Here is a 25,000-nt window from a genome sequence, read left to right as displayed (position 1 = left end):
TATGGTGTCCACATTACAAACGAGGCATAGCGGCACTAGAGAAGGCACAGAGAGGAGCCGCTAAGGGGATTGAGGACAACGGAGAGCGAATGAGGAGGAACGACTGAAGCTTTACACAAATGGACACAATGAGGTCCTCAAAATCCTGAAGTACATCAGTACAGTGGATCCCAGTTACTTCTTTTTAATGGTGCAACCTACAATGAACGGTACAGTTAAACTATACAGTGCCCTAGTGGGGTCTCATCTCCAGGACCGTGTGCAGTTGTGGTCTCCATATTATAAAAGAGACAGAGTGGCACTACACACGCAATCCAGGACCATGGAGAGCAACCACAGAAAGGCTGAAGCATTCAAGCAAATGGAGACGAGGAGGTGACACAACTGAAGGGCTTTCAGCTGAGAACTGGAACGGGGACCGCGGCTCCCACTAATTACAACATGTGACATACACAACCGGTGACATTTCTCTTCTTTACCCAATTGGAGCACAGGCGGGTGAAGTGACCTGCTCAGGGTCACACAGTGATGTCAGCAGTGGGATATGAATGCCGACCTCAAGGTGTGAAGTCCAAGGCCTTAACCACTACACCACACTTCAACAAGAACAAGGCGGTGCAGGTGGAGACTGGTCAAGGGCAGATTCTGCATCATATCTGAAAGTAGTGGGGTGGACAGTGAGGGCCTTCAAATGTCGACGTTATTTTGGAGAATGGCACTAAAGGAGTCGCTCTCATCACAATAGTGAAATGATATGAAAACAACAGCGCCCTCTAGGGGCATTCTCACAGTCTGCACTTTACATCTTTGATAAAAACTGAACACTAGGGGGCGTTCTGTAGCCAGGGCAAAAAGTCACATTTCTGTAAAATGAATTAGGACAGACCCCAGTGGGCTTCCAGTCCCGGGACAGTCAATTTTGCTACACACACCAGGCCCTGCCCTCCAGCCTCAGCTCCCCAGCTTTTCCACTTTTGCCCACAACTGTCCTCTCAACTCAAGTCAAAGACCACCCAAAGGATAACATCAGGGGGTCAGTCCTGAATTTGGCCAGAGATCCCTCCATTGGTCCACTGCACCACTTCATTTGAGGCCACACCTGACCCCCTAATAAACCAGGTCTGCACCCTGGCAAATTGTACTGGTATGGTGGCACCTACTGGTGCTGCCAGTCACCACTGTTTGGTGTTACATTAGGACTTACCCTGTACCTGTTTGGGGCGCTCACCATCCTGGCCATTACTGGGACCCTTATGGTACCACACAGGTCAGTAAGAAGCCCACCTCTATCCTGGGGTTTGGTGTTCAGGCGTCACCTGCTCAATCGCTATCTTAACATGAATGGAGTCAGGCAGGTGGCACAGCAGGTCAGAGTTTGTGCCACATACCTATTGGATGCCCTGGGCAGAATTTATATGAGCCCCCAGTCCAGGTGGGGTTGTCCTCCACACCCCAAAGGCCTGCTAACTGGTATAAGTGAATTGGGGTTAATGAGTGAGGGGGTCCCACTGTGGACCAGCATCCCATCTGGGTGGCCAGTGAAGACCCCCGCTTCCTATAACCCCATGCATTTAGAAAATGGAAGGAGAACACTCTGTGCCCATTTAATGGCCATTTTCATTAAACAAAACAAAAAGTGAGAGTCGTCTGCCAGGTGTGTGTCACCTGCCCTGGGCATTCTCGCCCTGGCGTGCCCCTGGTGTGCCCCCTCACCAGTGTGTGTTTTTTATTTCTGCAGCAGACTCATCAAGGAAAAAAAAAGGCGTCAATGTGCAAAGATCGATCTCTCACAGGGGTCTTTATGGGACAAAAGTTTAATGTTGTCAATTTATAACAGAAATAATAGGTGACAGCGAGCTAAAGCCCGCCAGTCGGGGCCGCGTCACCATGGAAACCAAGGAGGCACAGGGAAGGCCTGTCACCATCACTCATCAGCTAACCCCTAATATTTAAACACATCTTTGTGGAGTGGCGTCAACTTTACTCCGCGTGACAGGAACTTCAAACGGGGCGCCGCACAAAAAGTGACACGACAAATTCATCCGAGCGCAACCCAATTAGACGCAGCGCGGCTTAATGGACTCGTCGCCTGCTATCGCGCTCTGAGGACACCATTAAGAGCTCAGGAGGAGCCCCCGCGTGTGCCGCCCCGCCACAAGGGGGCACAAGACAGCATTGCCCTCACCTCCAAGTCATTTAAAAAGCAAAGGGCACGCAGCTTTACAAGGCGCTATATGAGGTAATGGGGCGCAGACTCAACCTGCCTTACTCCTTCACTGGGTCAATGCGAGTGCACATGTAAAGGGGCTTGGGATGGTGGTCTCTCTGGTAAGGCGCTATATAAAAGTTCCAAAATTCATTGACCTCCACTGACACACAGCAAGACCCTCGAGAAGTCTCAGTAGCTGCTACAGAAACGATTAGGGTCACCTGGATAGGGCTCATTATGGAAAGGCGCTATATAAGACAGAGGGGTGCCGTTTCACGCTGTTAACTATCAGTTACTTTACTGCCAAGACCACGCCGCACAGACGTTCAGACAGCCATTGGACTCCTGGTAAGGGGGCTTGGAGTGGTGGTCAAAGTTAAAGATCTGATGCCCTCCACTGTCTCACAGGGTGACCCTGAAGAGGACACTTCAGCAGCTCTCACAACAATCAAGTGCCCTGTTATGATTTATTATAGAAAGGCGCTATATAACAATAGAAGGCAGATTCTACACCACCCCCCCCTTACCGATTTACTTGATGGGTTACTTCACCTGGTGGGCTAACACCGTAGAGATGTGCAAGAACACATATAGAGGGGCCTGGAATGGTGGTCTCTATGTCAAGGGGCTATAGTTCCACAATTCATTGACCTCCACCGACACACAGCGAGACCCTCGCTCGAGAAGTCTCATCAAGTGGTACAGAAGCGTGGCAGCAAATGGGCAACACCTGATTTAGATAGGGCTTACTGCCGAAAGGCGCTATATAAAGACTGGCATGCAGACTCTGCCCACCTTTCCAGTTCACTGTGTCAGGCTGACGCTGCAGACCGCTCTTCTACACTTGCAAAGGGGCTTGAAGGGGTGACCACCATAGCAAGGCGTTACATAAAAATAACAAAGCTGCAGATGCGGTGCCCTCCACTAAAGCTCAGTGTGACCCTGGAGATGTCAATTCATCAGGGACAGGAAAGTGGCAGGCCTATCAAGGGCCTCACTAATGACGGAAAGGTGCTATATACAATAAAAGGACTCATCCTGCGCTACTCGAGAGGTGCCCAAGTACAGTACACATACGAAGGGGCTTGCAGTGGTGGTCACTAAGGTAAGGCGCTGTATATGAAATCACTAAAACGCAAATGTACTGCCCTCCACTGCAATACTGTGAGACCCCCAGCAAGTCTCCTCAACTGCTACAGAAATAGGGGAGCAACTGTGCTACCCCATGAAGCTCATTTAGTGCTCATTACAGAAAGGTGCCATACAGAGCTGCAGGCTCCCTCAGAATGCTGCTACTATAGTAAGGCGCTATATAAAACCTGACAATCCCGAAGCTCAAGAGGTCTCTTCTGCAAGTATGTCAAGGTCAGGAGGTCAGGTGTCTACTACGGGAAGGCGCTATATAAAACTGCAGGACATGGTGTGACCTACGGGGTCAGTCCAAGTCAAGATGTCCAGACTGCTGTGAAGAAGGTCGAATTGTGGTTACCAGGGCAAGGCGCTATATAAAATGAGAACGTTACACACTCACTGGCTCATCTCAAGACTCTCTACATGTCAGGCAGCCAGTGCAAAGGCGCTATATAGAAGACGTGGACTCGTGCACATCTGGAGTCACGTCGGAAAGGCGCCATATAAGGTAAAGCTTCACACCTCACCGGCTTTTCTTTTTTTTTCTGTCTTTTTCGGCAGCGCTCGTCCTGGTGTGCCATTAAGACGGCGCCACGCCCACCCAACAGGAGCATCACGTGTTTTACGCACTAACCCCCCCATGCAGTCTGGCGCGGGGCCGCTTCGCCTTTTCCAGTTCGCTTTTGACGGTAATGCCGGGCCGTCACGTCCTCGGCCGTTTGCTTTATGCGCCCCGAGCCCCGGCGCCGTTTCTATTCCCAGTTTAATGAAAAAGAGGCCGCAATCCCTTTCAATTTTCCCAACTCGGCCGGGTGCCGTTAAAGGCAATCGACTCTGTGAATAGAAGCACTAGATCACAATATCCAGCCGCCGCCGCCGCTCGGCAGATGAGAGCCATTGTGCCTCTCAAGAACGGAGCGGGCATCGATCTAAACAGCGGCGGCGGCAGCGGTGAGCTAAAAAAAAAAAAAAAAAAAAGAGTGAGAGCAAGAGTGAGAGGAGTGAGAGGGGAGGCGCGGCACATATTTAAAGATGGGGCGGGGGGCTTCATTTCCTTGAGTGGACGAACAGAAGGACCCTTTGAAAAGAAGCCTTAAAACTAAAATCACACTCTGATCAGGCAGAGTCAATGATGAGACCCCCACGAACGTGGATGGGGGTCTTACCTGTCTGGGGTACGCCAGTGATAAACATCGGGTCTCTACAGGGTCACCCAAACCAAAGCGCAGGTCCTCACCACCAATCACCCGCTCGCTCGCTCATTCACTTCTGCCCACCAACTTCAGATCCTCCACTCGCTCAGTCAGTCCGCTTTTCACTCACACGTTCACACTGCTGTCCTCCAGCAAACCCTGGCACACATTCAAGGGTGAACGCCGGGCATTGGGCCCCCTCTGTAACACACGCCCATCAATCACTTCAGTATGGGGCGTCTATCGTAAGACTGGCTATAAAACCACCCATAAATCAGGCACATGTATATTATAATAATAATAATTCATTATATTATATAGCGCCTTACACTGCGAATTCAGTGCTCAGGGACCTTCAACTAGCAACTCTGACCACTGGACCACCAAAAAAAAAGCCTTATAATACCAAACAGAAGAAACAGAAAAACACTGTGACCCCTGAAGCAGCACGAGGATGGCGTACAGAACTCCGCATGCCCTTCAAGCAACAGACAAATGGCATCAGCCTGGCAGTTCAATCAGACGATCACACGACAGGGCAGGGCAGGGTGGCAAAGGCTGACCCTGAAAAGCAATCAGTGAACTCGGACCTCTGAGGAAGCTGCCATTCAGGCCGCCATCGCCACCAGCACTTACAGCTGAGCACTGCAGCGCCCCCTGGGGACGGGGACGGCTGAGGTCTGTTGAGCTGCGTGGCAAGGCTGGCCCTGGAATCTGAAGTTAGCAATGAGGGTGGTAGAGGACGATGGCTTTATATAGCGCCTTGTCTACGTATCAATCTATTAAGTACCACCTTTCATATTTAGCGGCCATATAGTGCCTTTTACATCTACATTTCATACTGCCTTTCAGTTCTATCATATGGTGCCTTTCACACCAATCTGTATATACAGTACAAGTGTTTACGAAGTATACAGTAGCAGTAAACACGACGATAGAAACATGTCCAAGGTGCTGTGAAATACGGCCTATTACTGCACCTTGGACATTTTTCTATCATAGTGTCTTTATCTATTACATAGTGCTCTGTCTATCACTTATCCATCTTTTTATAGTGCCTTTCAGACAGTACCTTTCTTATGTTTCAATCACATTATGCCTTTCACATCTACCTAATATATAGCGCCTTTGAATGTTTATCGTAGTGCCTCTCTCATCTATTCTCTGCTGCCTTTTTATTATATCTTTCTATTATATAATGTATTTCTTATCTATAAAAGGCAACTTTCATTTTTATCTCTTATATAATGCTTTTGAACATTTTTTTATCATATAGTGCCTTTCACATCTATCTATTCTCTACTGCCCTTTTATTATCTATTTCTAAATAGCCCCTTTCATTTGTATCTCTTGTATAGTGCCTTTCACTCTATCTATCACAGTCCATTCATGACTGAAGAGACATTTTCCATCCCAGCCAGGATGCCTGCCACTCCGTGTTCTCCTTTACAGCTTTTTTGCCACACATGCTCTTGGGTTACTCAGGTAAGGACCACCAAAGTTTCAAGGTCAGGGAGATCTGCTGTGACATCAGGGCACTGAAGAGTGGCCACGAGTTGGCACATTTCCTAGCGCATACGGTATGGACGCAGAAGCTGATTTATTTCCTTACTCCTTGTGCCCTTCCTCGTCACGTGTTATCATTCATTTAGCACATTAAACGCACTTTGGGCCGATTTGTTGTCTGCCCGTTATCAGATGTCCCAGCCTACTGAGGACGCGGGCCGTCACACCTCCCATCTCCACCGTGTCCTTCACTCTCTCCGAGCTCACTATACCGTTAGCCCACGGAGTTGAAGGACTGAGACCAGTGGGTGAGGTGTGACCGAGGGGCACCCACTCGGCTCTGCTATCAACGAAGGAGTCCTTTAGAAGCTCAAGCTGCCTGAAGGACCTTCACCAAGATGGTTTCCTCTTTCATCAGACACACCAGTCCTTTGCAGACGTCTCACATCTTCAGAAGGAAACTAAACAAACCTGGCATAACACAAACACAAATGGTCTTACTGGAAACAAACAAAAAAAAAATTAGGTGGCACTCTGCCCAAGTGGCCACATTACCAGTAGCTCACAGGTTGGGCACCTTGCCCAGATTTTGACACCTGAGATCTCCAGTTTCTCACAATGGCCTCTCTGACGTGGTGTCCCACAAGTCCTAAGGGTCAAAGCCAGGCTGGGCCCCCCTCCTCCAAGTCTGGCATCAGACACCACTGTGCCAGTTTATCAGTTTTTTGTAACACCAGTTTAAACTGAATGGGATGTGCGCTGGGGCGATAAAGGACAAAATGGACGGGGAGGTCCCACTTACCACGCTGAGTCCCAGAAGTTCCCTTTGCACGTAGTCCAAGTTTCGCTTCTCCAGGCTGTCGAGGTAATGCTGAAGGCGTGAGTAGGTGTACGGGTAGCAGTAGGCAAACTGGTAGACGTCGTACTCTCTGTCAAAGCAGAAGGCAAAAGACATCACGTAGTTCTTCCGGTGGTCTGGGCAGCGGTAGTAGTAAACGTTTTTTGCTGGAATCCTTTGCCTAGGGAGAGAAGATAAAGAAAAAAGAAGAGAATGTTTTAATCTGAAATGATCCATCCACCAGCTCTCCATATGGCTTGTTTCTAAGTCAGGGTCATAGGGAGCTAAAGTCCACCCTGGGGGCAACAATCACTGGGCAGTACTGCATACAGAAGAGAAGACCCCTACTCACTCACTCCCATCGAGAGGCCTTTGGATGGTCCAGTGGATTTCACACTGATGGGCATCTGAGCCACAGAGGACTGGAGTGTGGCAGTGGGTGGTATCAGGCCCTGCACTCCTCTTCTCCTTAGTCTTTAGCCACACCTCTATATACTGACTGCTCTTGGCCACACCCCAAGAGCTCATGCCTTTAGCCACACCTCCAAATTCTGGTGTCAACCACACCCACATCATTACGCCTTTAGCCATACCTTCATATTCTGATTTCTTCTAGCCACGCCTCTATGTCCTGAATACTCTTGGCCAGATGTGCCATCGTATTAATATTGTGATTGCTGGCCACACCCCACATGCCGATGCCATTAGTCACAACTCCTGGCCACACCCTCATATCTGGTATTCCTCTTGCCCACACCCCATGTGCTTATCAGCCACACCTCCACAAGCTGACTGCAGGCCACATCCAACATACGGACGTCTTTATCTACACCTCCATATTCTAATTGTTCTGGACCACACCCCCAATGTACTGACGTCATCAGACACACCTCCACATAGTGAACATTCTTCACCACACACAACATACAGGTGCCTTTAGCCACACCTCCATATTCAAAATGATGGGAACACCTGACATGCTGATGCCTTTAATATTCTGATTGGTTTTGGAAACACCCTCACAAGTTCTAAATGTTCTTAGCCACACCCCCATATTTTGAGTGCAGGGCACACCTGATGTGCGGATACCTTTAGCCACACCCAAATATTCAGATTCCTTTTGGCCACCCCTCCACGTTGTGATTGCTGATGTCCAGATTCTGACGTTCTTTAACTCGTTAGTTCTAGACGGTCTGAACAAATCCCTCCTACCCTGATGTCCTTCCGATGGCATCCTCCTTCTAACATATAAAGCTTTACTGTAGCCGTCCGAGGTCCTGCTTACTTACTTACTTGAACTTATCAATACTTACAAACCACAGCGTGCATTAAGATCTCAGGATGCCAGCTTAGTAAACATGAATAAAACAACAAGGCTGGCACTGCCATTAGAGGTGGACCAAGAGCTATACTGCTTCTTTAGTGTGCCCCTTCTGTTTTGAAGAGAGTATGGGCACGGCCCTCTTTTTCAAGGGTGCAGGCCACAGGTCCGTATCTGAGTTTCATGGCTTGAAGTCTTTTTGAAGGCACCAGACCTGCATGTCTGTGGACGGTGGGAGGAGGAAACCCACAGCAACACAGAGAGAACATGCAAACTCCACTCTGGCAGGACCCGGGACACAAACCCAGGTCTCCTTACTGCGAGGCAGTAGCGCTACCACTGCACCTCCGTGCCACCTGAAATGCTGGAGTAACACAGATGTCTGGTGTGAGTGCACTCAGGTAAGGAAGGCTGAAGGTTCAAGGGGAGCTCCTTCTACTTATTACTGTAATCACGGTGTGTTACATGATCATCAGCACATACGAGGAAGAGCTTCACAGGACTCTACCCACAGGAGAAGAAGAACTCAATTAACATATCTTGCCCCGCCCAGTCAGCTGCCACTCCGTGCACGTGACAATAAGGACCCCATAAATCTCTGATATTCTTTCTATTGCTTGTATGGACTTTAATTGATGAAGTAAGACTTGTGTGGGCTACGGGCAAACCTAGCATTACCTGGGTAAGCTCACATTATTCAAGAGACCTGGCAAACCCGGGTAATGCTAGGTTTGCCCACTTTTAGGGCTTTACCTGTAACACATACATGAGCAAAGGGGTCCCATAAACCTAAAAGAGGGCATTCTGTGAAGGGGGCTCCATTAAGGGGAAGTTCTACATGATGCGTGGCTGCTGCATCACCTCCAGGGTGGTAAAGACTGGACGCAGAGCTCTTAACAAAAAGCCACGGGGCCCAAACGCTCAATGTGCCCCGACACCTACCCGCGTAACCAGTGGGATCCCAACAGGCAGGGATATGCCATTTGTACAAATGAAAAGTGAAAGCTACCACGATTGGCAGGCATTACGCGGAGGCTCCAAAGAGCGGGCCACTTGTCCATCAATCAGGTCATTAGCATGCAAGCGATTTGACTAATTGGCGAGGATGTCACCCAATCTCCGGGCTTTTTTTTTTTTTTTTTCCTTCCTTCCTGCCACAGACAAATGACTGGCATTCCTGTCAGCCAGCGTGAGAGCTCGCGTGTGAGGGTGAGTGACGAACAAGACAGGCCTGCCATCAGCGGGGCATCACGGGCTGGGGGCTCAAAGCAGCTCAATCACAGAAAATAAAAGGAGAAGTGAAAATGTGGGGCCTAAAGAGGCCCAAATGTAAAGAAATCACAGAATTTGGGGTGGGGTGTAAAATTAATTCTAGAGGGGAAGGAGGGGCTGCCACAAGTGTAGGGCGCACTGGCTATCTAACTGTCTATCTTCTATATAGTGCCTTTCATAACTAACTACCCATCACTAGGGGTCGATGTCCACAGCAGTCCAGACTGCCAGTCTTAAGCACCTCGGTGTCACAGCTGGTCAGGCAGCTTGGTGAGGTCGTCACTCGCCCTTTAGGTATTTATGGAAGTTAATGCTGACCTTATCAAGATGGCTGACTTCCAGGGACACCAGTTGTGTGGTTATCATAATGAAGAGGCTGACCTGTGAATGGAGCTTCATGAAACTGTTAGATTAGAGATCCATCTTTCTAAGTTATTATATAGTGCCTTTCACATCTGCTTTTTTTTTTTCTTTATGTCCTTATTACTGTGGCCCTCCACCTTCTTTGCCCCCACATGCAGCAGGACACCTGCACAGCTGACATTTCCATCAAGACCCCAATTGGACACCTGACCCCTAAAGAAGGCAGTCAGGATAAACACTGAAGGGCGGAAGTCTCTCTGTGGTAAGTGAGGGTCCGCAGCTCCCACCTGAACCGCATGTGCTGCCATCGGAATGCTAATGAAGAGTCACACTGGTGCCCCCCCCCCCCATCGCCGTGGCTCACATGCAGGAGGCAGGGGATGTGAAAGATGGCTGCCCGTCTCTCTCGGTTTCCCTTTCTCCTTTCATTCCCTGCGACATTCAAAGCGAGCTTCTTATCGAGTATCAGCAGAGCCAGTGAGCTTCAAACTCGCCGAGCTCGCTGGGCACCACGAGGCATTAGGATGCTAATAAGGTGGCAGCGCCGCTGCTGTTCCACGGGGTGCGTTTCTGCCTCTTTGAGGCTCTGATGTGTACACTGATATCCGCCCGCCAGTTCTCTGTTTAAAATTGCTCGGATTTTTGCCTTTTCTTCCTTTTAAATGTCATTTCTTAATCCTCCAGCTCACGGCCCACCAGGCTTCATTTTTCGTTTGGCAATTAGTCCTTGAGCCTTTCTGAAGTGAGTGGCTGACAGACAGTCTGGACAGTTCGGGCCACAGTGTCCATCCACTGCCTCAGCCAGTCCAAAAAAAACAAACGCCGGCATCCCACCCTTCAGCAGGGAACAGTGCCCCCCTACATCTCGCCAAAGGAGTAAAATGAAGGCAGGCGCCAGCCATGGACAAGCCACTCCGCTCAAAAGTCTCTTAATATAGTGACTTGAACATCTCAGATGGCTAGTCAGGAGTTTCACAGACAAAATGAGGCCGGCTGATTGGTTAATTGGTCAAGAGCTTATCGATTCAGTGGGAAACAGCTGATTGGTTAATTGATAATTGGAGCTAATTCATGTCATTCAGGTTGGAGTGACGCTGTATACACTGGTCAATGTCTTTAATCTATAGGCACTTTCTCAATGTATGGTCAGAAATGGAAGTGAGCCACCGGGAGAACCTCTGGCCCACAGTAACAAAGCTGATTTATATCTGGCAAGATTCATTTATAAAAGCGAGAGCACCGCAACAAAGAAATTCAAACAGGTCTGCCTCAGAGGAAAACAAAATCAGCCCACAGTCCTCAAGCAGCACAAGAGATGAACTGGGATCAGAAAAATCCAGTAAGTGCTCACAATAGCAGACCACAAAAGCCAGCAGAAGTCTCGGCAAAGTGAAGCACCACACTGTTTACAGGCTTATAAAGGCTGGGGGAGTGGGCCACAGAGGCGTGGCCACTACTGCCATCTCGTGGGCGGGGCCACAGAGGCGTGGTAACATCAGGGGCGGGGCTTCAACTGCAGTGGTAGAGGGCAGGGACACAGGACAGAGCAGTGATAGGGGCGGGGCTTCAGTGACACCGTTAGAGGGCGGGGACACAGGACAGAGCAGTGATAGGGGCGGGGCTTCATTGGTAGAGGGCGGGGACACAGGACAGAGCAGTGATAGGGGCGGGGCTTCAACTGCAGCAGTAGAGGGCGGGGACACAGGACAGAGCAGTGATAGGGGCAGGGCCTCTTTTCCTATACCTCGGTAGTTTTCCCAGCAGATTACGCTCATTTATTCCTGTCCTCCCAGTTGTGACCGAGTTGCTGCACAACTTCTGGCTTCACCTTCCTTCAAACTGCTGCCACCCTGTGCAGGACAGTAAGGCGGAGGAGCACTGCGTGAGAATCGGTGACTTTCATTTTGCATTATAATTTCTCAAAGTTTGGCACTAAGTTTCATTTTGCAAGCACACAACGTGAAAGTTTGTAAAAGGAGATTTCCTGGGATTTTCAGAGGAGTTTTAGGGTGGAAAGCCAGGGCTACTGGACCTTCAGTCCTCACTCACAATCCGCCGTCGCTCTCACCTGTCAAATTCATTCACCTTTGCAGCTCTCACTTGCATTGTGGTTGATTTTACTTTCAGATTTTCATGCACTTGTCATCCTTATCGTTTTTTTTAGAAATGTTCCTCGTTGATATTGCGGACTCTTTTCTATGTTTTGGAATCTTTTCTTACAGAGTATTGCTAAGGTTGCATTGAAGGTTTTTTTGGGGCATTTTGGATTTAATGAGCCACCATTTTGTTTTGTTACAGTTGGCATAGTTTGAGGCAATAGGGGACATGTCACACAGTGGCATCATTGGCACGGCCATGTCTACGCTGGCAGGACCACATGCTGTGAAGGACAGCCGGGTCCCATGCCCAGCAGGGACGCCCCTGCTGCACCTGTTCCGGGGGAGCCACCATGGGCAGCTCAAAACCTCCCCTGGGACGCTTGGTGGCAGCCTCCCTGGCAGACAGTGATCCCCCAGCCTAGCGCATGGCTCCAGGGGAGATGGAGTCCTCCACAGCTTGGTTGGGGGCTCAGATGACCGCTAGGGGGAGCTGCATGGAGTCTAATCTTCAGCCCCACCAGGAAGTGCAATTAGAACCAGGTGGTCAAGCACACCTGGAATGCTTCCAGGTGGGTTATAAAAAGGGCGAGCCACCAGCACTCGGACAGCCAGGGTCGGGAGGAGGAGGACTACGCTTGTGGAGGTGTGGTGGGAGAGGAGAAAAGATTGTTGTGTGGAGAAGAGTGCTTTTGGGACTGTGTATTGCCTGTGGGTCACGGGGAAGACGTGCGCCCACGGGTGAAGAAGAAAAATAAAAAGTCCTTGTGTTTTATACGTGCCTCTGTGTCCTTCTGTGCCGGGTCAGGCGCCTATATAGCGCCTTTTCTACAATGCTCACCGTCCAAGTTTGTGGGTCCTTTCTGAAAGTCCTGTGTGTTTCTAGCAAAGGACTCCAGCAATGGCATTTTTAACTTTCAATCTTGATGAACATTTCGGTTTTAACAAGAGACACCGGCTTGGTTTCTGGGCACTTGAACCTGCCAGTTACTGACTTACACTTCATCTGTTGATGCCCCTCTGCCATCTCTTGGTGTCAAGCAAGGATTATTGTGAGCTGGCATAAAGGACTATGAGATGATCAGAAACGGCGTGCTGTGAACGTAACAATGCAGACAGACCGTCTAGGGTGGGCACTTCAGTCACCTCCAGACTCAATTTCAGCACGCGCAGTAAGCCACGAGGCTCCTTTTACGAGCTGCTGCATGACTCGTCCTGCTCACGGAGGTGGTTTTAGAATTGGTTTTGTGTATTCTAAGCAAACCCCACCTCAGCAATGCTACACTGGTGGCAGCGGTGGGATTGTTGTTTGCGACAGATGGCTTTACATACCATACCAGCGTGTGTGCCGGTGAAGGTTACACACCGCATGACTTCTTACACGTAGTCCTGAAGCTAGAATCCCAGTAGGCATCCTCCGGGGACACCCTACACCTGGGGGCTTCCTGGGGTCTTCTTTCAGTCCTCACTACTGTCTTCAGATACATCAGGGAGAACAACGCAAAGGCACATGACTGGCAGAAAGTCCTCCATGGCATTTGGGTTTGGTGGAAACTACACGAGAGGTGGCATGATCCCACACAGACCCCACACACCCCCATTGGGCTGACCAGGGGATGCTGGTACCACCTTAGCAGCCCTTTCATCAGGTCTCCCTGTGACCAGTTATGTCCTTAATCCCCCCAAACCGTCACCCGGGCCTTTGGTCTCCGCAGCATCCTCAATCGACACCTGAACTGACCTTCACACGTGTTCTGCTGGGAATCTCTGTATTATTGTACTGAGCGGTATGTCCTATTCTCTGTGTGTGGTTTTAGTATTAGTAGTATTATTATTATATATTTATATATATGTATGTATGTGTGCCTTATGTTAAGGCTGTTATGATGATGAAGGTTATTGTGTAAATGCTGAGATCACAGATGTGCTCTTCTTATATAACTGGGCAGACAGACAGGAGCAAGTGCTGGGCTCCACAAAACGGGCCTCACCACAGAAAAGCTTTGGAGTTTGAAAAAAATGGCAAACCTTAAGGTCTCCCTCACCAGAGGCCATGAAAACTAAATCCACAAAATTAACAAAAAAACCAAAGGAAACCTAAGCCAGGGCAGGGACTGTGACAGAGACGACCGAGTGATGGACAAGGCAAAGGCCAGAAGTGGAAAGAGGGGGCAAAGGCGGGCGCTGATGAGAAGAGCAAAGCAACTCTAAACACTGCTGCACTGGAGGGGGCGGACCACACACTGGCATACTGGCCCACTTTGTGCTTCAAAGGCCTTTTCTGAGCTGTGCCAGGGAACTCATCCAGGCCTTCAAGTATCTGAACGGCAGGAATAAAACAAACATTTCTAGGACAAAAACATTCTATTCTGGTAAGGGAGGCCAAAGGTTCAAAATGAGGCAGTTCTACTCACTAGTCACGGTGCTGGAGACTGGCGACGAGATTGGCACATACAAGCAAGAATTCCAATGAACTCTGCACACAGGACAATAAAACCCCTATTAACATACTTAGCCCCACCTCGCGGACTGTCACTCAAGCATTTAGCCCCGCCCAGCCTGCCACCATTTAGACAGCTCTCCCATCCAGTTGGCTTCCACTCTCAATCTAGCCCTACTCAGTCAGCTGCCAATCAAACTTTAATCCCACCCAGTCAAAATGCCACTCAGGCCATCTCTCATACCCAGTTGACTGCCAATCAAACATTTAACCACACAAAGTCAGCTGCCCGCCCAGCCTGCTGCCACCCAAACATCCCGCCCTACTCTGTCGGCTGCCAATCAGGTCTTTCTATCATCCAATCGACTGCCAGTCAAACATCTAGCCCATAGCCAGTCAACTGCTAATCAAACATGTAGCCCCCCGTCCCCAGCTCACTGCCCATCTCTTGGTACTCTGAACATGACAATAGGGACCCTACACATCTACCCATTGTAATAATGAAATGCGCCCCCTTCAGGCTGGATTTCTAGTTTACAGTTGTTGGGAGAATAAAATGCAATGTATGGGTGAATGTCTCTTCCTGGGTGGGGGTCTTCAAATGAGTTTGAGTCACAAACGATAACAGCGATAACTCAATGACTCCTGAATATGCAGCAGAGCCTTGTGGGTCGTCGGTGGTTTTATTTTGAGCCTAACCTGGAAAATGGACAGAAGGAGAAAGAGATCAATAAACCTGTGGTTGGGTTTCAGCCTCCCTCATCGGTCCCCCTGCATGCAGATGGATGGTCAGGTGTCCCGTCTTTGTTCCGAGGCTCATTTGTGTTCTTTCATCACAGCTCTGGTTTATTAAAAGGCTTTAAAATGGGCTCCGAAGCACCGGCGGCAAACAGATGCAAATGTTGACAAACGCGTGGGGTGAAAGTGTATTAATAACGCAGGAGGCAGCGCAGACGGACGAGGCGAGGACTAACATTTGCTGCCCGGCTGACATTTATGAATAGGGCTTGCGTTTGGCTTGGACAGCCGGCTTCAGGAATTCCGAGACAGATCGGGCCTCGTTATTAGCGTTTACGGCGGCCGGAGAAGGAGAACGGCTTGGCGTTTATTAAAATTCACACGCCACGCCAATGGCCTTTAAAGCAAAAGGGCACGTGTGGCACCGTGAGGCCCAGAGACGGCTGCATTAGGTCAGCTGGCCTGGAGCCCAGTTAATCCATCAATCAGTTGACACCTAACCAGTCTATCCAGTTCAAGGGCACTGGGAGTGGACTGGAGAATTACTAGGATTAGCATTACCAGGTGGACGGGCACCTCATTATTGGTTTATTGGGTTCTTATTGTCCTGTGGACAGAGTACACTTGGCACGTGCTAATCAGCGGGTCTGCCTTACCTGAAAAATCTCAGAATGTGTTTGTCTTAAATGTATGCAACATATAATAAAAAGAAATGATGAGAAGAAGAAGAAGAAGAAGGGCCATTAGCAATGTAGAAGGATGGGCGCGGCTAGAGGTCTGAGTGGCAGCAGGTTGGGAGGAAGGGGCAGGCTGCTGGGCAGGGCTATATGCTTGATAGGCAACCATAATAAAATTATAATAATAATTTTATTTCCAAAGCACCTGTGCCATGCTCAAAGCACTTCTGTTTTTTCAGTTCAGGCCTCTGGAAGTGGAAAGAAAATTACTAAGATTAATATTATGAGGTTAGTTGGCCTGGAGTGTCCAACTACCGATGGGCAGCTCGTTATTGTCCTGTTTACAGAGTACACTGAAGCTTTACTGGCATGTGCCAGGCAGTATGCAAAACATCACCAACATTAGTGAGCAGGGCACCTTTTATTTAACTTGACAAATCTAACAACGCACTTGTCTTGAATGTATACACCAAAAATTAAAGGAAAATAATGAGAAGAAGAAGGGCAAATAGTAAAGCAGATGGCTGGGCGGAGCTCCATGTGTGAGTGGCAGATGGCTGGGCGGAGCTACATGCCTGAGTGGCAGATGGCTGGGCGGAGCTCCATGTGTGTGTGGCAGATGGCTGGGCGGAGCTCCATGTGTGTGTGGCAGATGGCTGGGCGGAGCTGCATGCCTGAGTGGCAGTTGGCTGGGCGGAGCTGCATGCCTGAGTGGCAGTTGGCTGGGCGGAGCTCCATGCCTGAGTGGCAGTTGGCTGGGCGGAGCTCCATGCCTGAGTGGCAGTTGGCTGGGCGGAGCTCCATGCCTGAGTGGCAGTTGGCTGGGCGGAGCTCCATGCCTGAGTGGCAGATGGCTGGGCGGAGCTCCATGTGTGTGTGGCAGATGGCTGGGCGGAGCTGCATGCCTGAGTGGCAGTTGGCTGGGCGGAGCTCCATGCCTGAGTGGCAGTTGGCTGGGCGGAGCTCCATGCCTGAGTGGCAGTTGGCTGGGCGGAGCTCCATGCCTGAGTGGCAGTTGGCTGGGCGGAGCTGCATGTCTGAGTGGCAGTTGGCTGGGCGGAGCTGCATGTCTGAGTGGCAGTTGGCTGGGCGGAGCTGCATGTCTGAGTGGCAGTTGGCTGGGCGGAGCTCCATGATTGATGGGTGGCCAGGTGAGGTTAGATATTTGACTGGCAGTTGACTGAGATGGGAGAGATGTGTGTGTGTGTGTGGCTACAGGTTTGAGTGGCACCAGGCTGGGTGGGGCTATCAGCTGTGGTAATAATAATAATAGCAACACTGCGGTGGGTTGGCACCCTGCCCGGGATTGGTTCCTGCCTTGTACCCTGTGTTGGCTGGGTTTGGCTCCAACAGACCCCCGTGACCCTGTGTTCAGATTCAGCGGGTTGGAAAATGGATGGATGGATAATAGCAACATGTAATTTTAATTTACACAGCACTTAAACTGCCATGCTGAAACCACTTCTACTTCCTAAGTTGCTAACCCAGTTCAGGTTCTTATTTATTTTAGGCAGACTCTCCTCCATGGACTGGCAAGTAACTAGGAGTATTCATCCATCTCTCCGTCCATGCTAGGGTCAGCGGTACGAGATTATTAGCGTTATTACTGTTATTGTCAGGTTAGTCAGTCAGTCCGGTGTGCCCTAGGTGGCCGGGCACCTAATTTAGCAAACTGTATTGATATAGTGCCTCTCTCATGTTGGACTAAATGCACACCGCAGCAGACGTATCTGTCCAGATGTCTATTTTCTAGCCCACTTACCCAGTTCAGGTTCAGCAATAACATCATCATCATTAGTCCCACTGGCCCACCATGAAGTGGACTGTCACCTACATCGATGTCTGTCCACATTTTATTCCACTTGCACAGCTCAGGCTTGGGGCGCTCGCACAGACTGGTAATAGTAAACAACAGGCTGGGTGGTCAAGTGTGCCCGCCGTGGACTGGCATCCTCTTCACTACTTTTTGCTCCAGTAGCAGGAGGCCTGCATCCACCTCTCTCAGTCTGAGAAAAATGAGTTGCTGTGAAGAGTCAAGTGGCTGGCGGCCATCATCATCCTCCATTGTTTCAGCCTGAGGATGACTAACATGAACGGTGGGGGACGTGGCCTGGAATCGGATTTCCTCTCCGTCCTCCTCCTGGCCCACTCCTCTAGTTCAGGGTGGGTCATTCCTGTCACTCTTAGGTCAGCTGCCCTGCTCTTATCTATCCTTCCATCAAGACCTCCATCCATTTTCTCAGCTGCTTATGCACATCATGGACTTTGAAGCGGGTGCATCTTATTATTACGTTAGTTGACCTGGACTGGCCCACCACAGACTGGCACCCCATTCACTGCTATAGGCATCCATCCATCTAACCCTCCTCTCAATTTCTGTTCAGGCTTTCTGCAAGCTGGCACAGGATTAGCAATATTACTATGAGGTTTGTTGACCTGGAGAAGACCACCATGGAGTGGCGCCACATTCAGTGCTCTGAGCACTAGTGGCAGGAGGATGGCAGCCATTAATGTTAGTTCACGGCCCATTACATATCGTCAGGTGAAAGTCGGCCACCGTCACCCACTCATCCCTCTTTTAAGCTGCCTACCCACTTCAAGGGCACAGGGTGCTGATGTAGGATTATTAATGTTATTATGTTGGTTGACCTCTAGTGCCCACCATGGACGGGCACCCCAATTTGCTGCTATTAGCTTCAGTGGTGTATCCCATCCATTTTCTACCTCACTTATCCACTTCAGGGTGACAGGGAGCGGGTGCAGGATTATTTATATTATCATTGGGTTAGTCAGCCTGTTGTGCCCACCACAGACTGGCACCTTGTGTATTGCAGGAGGCACATCAATTGCTGAGAATGATGAATTATCCAGTGATAGTGAGCCTGCATCCCCCCATCCAACCGACAGAGAGCCAAGCACCTATACGAAGATGACCGGGCACACAGCAGGAACCAGCCTTGCACAGCGTGCCAGTCCATCACAGGGCATCAGGCCAGTCTAAATTCATTCGCTGCTCCTTTAGCTCACTCCTAAAAGTGCTTGTTGGCTTCCTGATTCAAAGAAGTGGAACAAAAAGGAGATGCCAGGCCACTGCTGCCCGAGTCCCTGTTTGCACTGTTGGGCAATGCCTTGGATTAAGTGGGCACCTTCTGGCGTCCACTATACTGTCCACTCAGTATGATTTAAAGAAGCTCCACCAGCCACGTCCCAGATGTTCCATTGCGTCTTTTACTTTGCCTCAAGTGACACAAGCAGGGAGGACCCCGCTGGGCACAGGGCGCCTGTATAATTAGCTGAAAGCAGAGGATGATTAGTGCGTCTCAGTCAGCATGGCGCCACCGCTCCCCCGGGACATGGCACCAGGTGCTGCCAGCGCTAATCTGGCCTGCCCGAGTGATGTCAGCCTAAGAGCACTGCGACCGAGACCCAGGTGAGGTAAGGCGGGCGCAAAGAAGAGGTGAAGGGCAACAAGAGAGAGAATGGAAACCAGAGAAGGCCAGTCAAGGCGGGGGGGCTCTCATTAACTGCACTCGAGGTGGGTCCGCGGGGAGTGCGGTGGGATAAATTAATCTCCCATCCTGGTGCACCTCTGCCTTGGAGAGAGAGAGAGCCTGGCGCCAGGCTGGCGCGCCCCGCGCTCCCCCAAGGTTACAGTGAGGCACTTTTGCTGCTAATTACGGCGAGCAGACGCCTCAGCTTAGCATGTCGGATCACGGGGGGCAGAAATGTCCGACTGGGCAAAAGCCATCGCCGTTGTTATTTACCACTAAAGCAACTGCAAGTGCAAAATGTCTGTGACAAGTACAGAGGACTTTAAGGTCACCTGCAGCCAGCGTCCTACACACAACTGTCAACTGGGCCATTCAGGGCATCAAGTTGGAAAGGCGCTATATACACTTACTGTCGACGGCACATTACTGGCACTGCTCACAGCCAATCCGCTAGCGGCTCAAGTCAACTTTACAACATTTGCTCCTCCCCTCCACCTTCTGTCTGTCTTACCAGGAACCCAAGCCTGGATGGCATACCAGCCCTCAGCAGGCACAGCTCATGGCAGTGTGGTACAGCTTCCTAATCATTTTTTGGAGAGTCCTGTCTTTTGGTTTGCCAAGCACCCCTCACAGTTACAAAATGAATATTTATGTGCCCAGGGAAAGATTGGCATCCCATCCAGGGTTGGTTTCTGTCTTGTGCCCAATGATATGGACGCCAAGCTAAGTGATATAAACCTACTTAATGTGAAATCAGGGTTGTGGGGAGCTGCAGCTATCCTGGCAACATTAGGGCTGGCAGCAAGAAACCATGGATGGGGTGCCAGTCTTCACTGGGCATGCTCAGAGCAATAGCGGACACCGTTATCAGGCGCTTATCCGGGTATCCCTTATTCTTGTCTTACCGATTGCCCCTTGCAGTTACAGTACAAACATTCATACCACTCATGTGCCCTGGTACAGGTGGGTATCCTATCCAGGGTTGGTCCTTGTCTTGTGCCCATTGTAACATAACCTTCTGAAACCCACTTAATCCAATTCTAGGATGTGGGGTGCCAGACTGATTGGGGCCACATCAGGACTGACAGATGGGGTGCCAGTCAGGGCCACAGCTCACACACACCACTTGTTGTCTGCTTCATCACAAACTCTGCACAATATTTACGAGATTGGCACCTCATCTGGGGTTGCTCCGTGTTGTGCCCAAAGCGGCTGGCACAGAATGACGTCATAGTAACACTCCTAACTTACTTCATGGGTGGGACTTTCTGGGATGTAAGGGAGGAGCCATACCCAAATGGAATGCCAATACATCCAAGTGCCCACACTGGGCAAATCTGGAATTGTGAAGTGAACCTAACCCCTATGACTTTGGGGACCCTACAAACTACTGTGCCAACCCCACATGATTAATACAGAAGGGGGCTCTCTTAGGTGGGCAGCATGGCAACATCACATCTGGATGCAGATGTCACTGGAAACATCAAAACCTGAGCAAGTCGCATGGAGCCAACCAGGGACTGAGGAAGGCGGGTAGGTGACGAGGTCCGGGTCAAGTCACAGGGACGTCCACGTGGGCCATCGCTGCAGGCCCTGACCTCTCAGGGGAGTCCCCTACACTCTGTGACACAAGACGGGCCACAAGCGGTTAAGTGACGAGCGAGATTCTGTCATAAGGGAGACCTTCAAAGTGCCGCAGAGGCAGGCGTCTTGCGACAGGAGAAAATAAATTTCTTTTCCATATGGCCTCGGCTATCTCCACAGAACACTCAGTGCTGCATCACTGAGTCGATCCGACACAATTTACTGTCTGCAGTGGCGGCTGCCAGGCTCCGCTCTCCAGCACTGCAGACTTGGCTTTTGCGACGGAGAACAAAGGAGCGACGCCAAACAGACGTGTCACTTGCTCTGCCACAATCGGCCCCCTTGCACAGGTAATAAATTCTGGAAATTAGGCAGCGAGCCACCGCTCTGGCTGTGTCCGGCACCCGGCCAGGTGGGCCAGCAGCCATGCACTGCTGTGCGGATCGAGGGGAAGGGAAAAAAAATAACGACGGGAGGGACGGAGGGTTAGACCTTGTGGGGTGTAATGACCTCCCCTTAGCTTTACAGCCCCTTCATATGCCGGGCCGGGCCGGGCCTGTAGCCTCGCCCTACACACTCACAAGCCAACTCTCTCTCTATTCTCCCTTTACACCTCCCTCCCCAGTCCATCTCTGTGATCGCGTCTCCCTTATTCTCCTACTCTGTCTCTCCCTCTACTCCTCCCCAACTCCGTCTATTCTGTCGCCAGCCCCTTATACTCCTGCTTTCTCTCCCCATACTCATCCCCACTCTCTCTTTCCCTTTTGTCTGCAGTCTCCTCTTCAGTGCATCTGTCACTTCTCCAACATTCACCCACTGTTGGTCTCCCTGTGCTCCTCCTCAACTCCATCCTTCTCGTCACCACTGCTCTCATGTTGCACTTCTGAGTATGAGAGGGACTTCTCCTGTACTCCTCCCCAGCACATCTATCACTTCTCTTATATTCTCCCTCACCCTGTACTCCTCCCCAGTATCTCGGTCTCCTCTCTGATATTCTTCCTGTTCTGCAGTCTCTTCTCATACTTGTCCCCCCCCACCCCCCCAGTCACATATGTCCCCCAGTCCTTTTCTCCCTCGTTTTGGTCAGCACTCCCTGTGCTCATCCCTCACCCTTACTATCCTGTCACGTCACACTGCATTCTCTCTCTCTCTGGTTGAAAGTCACTCCCCCCCATTTCTCATCCCCCCCCTTGACTCCCACGCACTCTTTCTCTGCTCTGATGTCACTCCTTATGCTCATCCCTACTTTCTCTACTTTAGCCCCCCCTTCTATTCGCCCCTGGCCTGTAGCCACTTAGAATCAGTAACAGACGGGAGACGTCAGTGCAGTTATAACTCACACTTGTATTGAATTTTTGGGGGGCTTTAAAATTGTATGATACATCATTTGTGGGGGTCTCTGACTCCGACAATCAGCATTTTTTAACATTGTTTTTTGACACCATTTTGTGTTTCCAATGGGCGCCGCCATTGGGGTTACTTTGTCACACTCGTTCCCACAATGCTTTGGGATGGTGTGATGTCATCGCTGGCGAGACCTTGTGTGTTTTTTGGTGAAATGTTGGGTGACAACTTTTGCTCGGGACTTAAACTTTGGGGTTTCTCTCTTTGAGTTGCCATTTTCTTCTTCTCCTGCTCCTTCCTCATACATTTCTTTCTGACACCAAATCCCACTGCCAACACCATTAGTATGTCCCATTAAAAAGCCCCCAATTTTCACACTCTAACTTTAGAAGCTGTAAAGAATGACGAGGATAAAAACTCAATTCTAAGAGCAGACGTCCACATTTTCACATTTAAACCCTCGTTGTCAATAATCCCACCGTCCACGCCGTCAGAATGTTCTTCATTGGCGCCCACATTGAGATCTCCTGATATCAGAGTAGGATGACTGCCATCACTCGCGTCTTTACACTCCAAGTGGCATGAAGTTTTCATGACTGTGTAGTGCCAGTTCTGATGCCAGTGTAACACGAGGGGCGAGTAGCCGTTACTCTCACACTCGCCTTGTAAATATGAGAGAGGGGATGAGCCCAGCTGTCAATTTACTCTTTGCACCCAAAGCTCCCACTGCTGGCGCGGGTGTAAAGTACTTCACTGAAAGTACCCAGTCTTCATACTCCAACTTCTCAGTGCCAAGGACATTGGAATGAAGACTTAGGACGGGAGCCGACTGCTTGCTCCAAATGAAAAAGTTTCATGGAAAAGCTCCCCTGAGTGCCAATAAAGCTTTACAATCAACACAGAGAGGAGAATCCCACTACTGACACCAGCGTAGCGGCTTTCAGGGCACAGCCTCAAACTTCACATTAGAAATACAGACTTTGATGTCACCTCATTGTCATTCAGTGGCGGTGGGCTGCAGGTTACTCGACATGCAAGAAAGAATTTCAGTTTACTCCGCACACACAACAAAACCATGACACCGACTTTATTTCCAATTGTGGTGCCAACCAAACGCACCAAACCCACAGAACTCCATGTTTTAGACGTTTCTGGGACCCCAACCTCATTTCTTTCCTAAAACTCAGTGCTACCAGTCCTCCGGTGGTGTTAGACTCACATGGGGTCATACTTCCACAAGGGGGCGCTCTTTCTTTATAAAAAGATAATATAAGATGGTAATAAATTATTAACCTTCACATAATTTAGGTAAGTGCTGAGGACCACTAGCTCATTCAGAGGTGTATAGGTCATTACCCATTGAAATTCTGTACTAATCAACCTTCTGGTGCCACGATTAGTGGGCACAGCCATCACAACTTGAAACTCATTTATTTGTCAAAAATACACAAAACACAAACTAAAGGTAAAACAAAATAAGAGGAGTAGAAAGAGAAGGGTGAAGTGGCAGCAGGCTGGGCGGGGCTACAAGACAGTGGCAGTCAGCAGGGTGGAGTTATATGTTTGAGTGGCAGAAGGCTGGGCGGGGCTACAAGACTGAGTAGCAGTCAGCAGGGTGGAGTTATATGTTTGAGTGGCAGCAGGCTTGGTGGGGCTAAATAGGTTTATAGGGTCATTACTGCACGTGCCAGTCAACATGTACCCACTCTGTGCAGCACCACAGACAGTAAGCTGGACTCCCTTACCGTGAAACTTCCGTAATCCTGACCCGAAAATCCTCATATATTTGTCATAAACGCTTAAAACATAAACTACAAGTATGAAGAGGAGGAGAAGAAAGGCTATTAGTGATGAGGAAGACTGAGTGTCAGACAACTGGGCGGGGCTATATGCTTTGGTGGCATTGTGGTGGGTGGGGCTAGAGGTTTGACTGATACAAGTACCACCCCCCCATTAGCACACGTTAAAGTTCATTCAAATGCGGATGATGCTGAACTGCATTGGCCCGTGTGTCTCATATAGCGCCTTTTAACATCTGGTCGGCTACCTTTCATTGACTTTTAGCCCAAAGAAGAGGGCAGTTTTGACACGGGTGGGATGTGGTTTCCCACTTGGGTCCCTCCAGAGCCCAGAAGATGACGATATCCTGTGCCCCTGACCTCAGTGAAATGAGACACATTAAGAAAATTAAACGGGGAAGACGTTGACCATAAAAGCCTAACATAGAAATGTTTCAGTGTCACGTTCGGTGAGACTCGTTGATGACCTGATCCAAAGAGATTCTCCCCAAACTTAATGTCATATTCATTACACACACCCCACATAGGAAGCGTCAATATTTTCCATTTTGCATACAAGATAATGAATTATGTAAGGAATTTTATCAGGCGACGGCTTAATGCTGGAAGCGCTGATTAAACTGTTATTATTAGTAAAAGTGGATTCTACACGAGTCGTAATGACTCCTTTACATTCATATTTAATGAAGAAAAAAAAAGATACGCCATCCGTTAACTCCGCTCTTTTATTAAGTCCGATGCACACGGCACTTTGCACAAATGGACTTTTAAATAGGAAAGGGTCTCGCCACGAAAAGATACCAATAACCATTACGTCAAGTGGTCACTGCCAGGCAATCAGCATGCAGTCATCTGTGGAGACCCGTGTGACCACGATGCCACGCTGGCACTGTCAGCTGCCCATTATGTCTCGTGCGCTTTCTCCATTCATGAATTACAATCAGTGGTAATCAATTAATGACTATGGCGAAATGGGCAGCATGCCACATGGGCACGGT

General features: G+C 49.7%; 1 protein-coding gene across 1 annotated transcript in view; it reads right to left on the bottom strand.

Annotated features, from left to right (window-relative positions):
- Positions 1 to 25,000, bottom strand: part of agbl4 (AGBL carboxypeptidase 4) — a 460,603-nt gene that overhangs the window by 194,601 nt on the left and 241,002 nt on the right. Inside the window, exon 5 of the mRNA XM_028812463.2 lies at positions 6,842 to 7,058. Coding sequence (XP_028668296.1) covers positions 6,842 to 7,058 — 217 coding nt within the window. The remainder of the gene's footprint in view (positions 1 to 6,841; positions 7,059 to 25,000) is intronic.

The sequence above is a fragment of the Erpetoichthys calabaricus genome, chromosome 10 (genome assembly GCF_900747795.2).
Source record: "Erpetoichthys calabaricus chromosome 10, fErpCal1.3, whole genome shotgun sequence".
NCBI classification, from domain to species: domain Eukaryota; kingdom Metazoa; phylum Chordata; class Cladistia; order Polypteriformes; family Polypteridae; genus Erpetoichthys; species Erpetoichthys calabaricus.
This window is presented reverse-complemented; position numbering and strand designations above follow the sequence as displayed.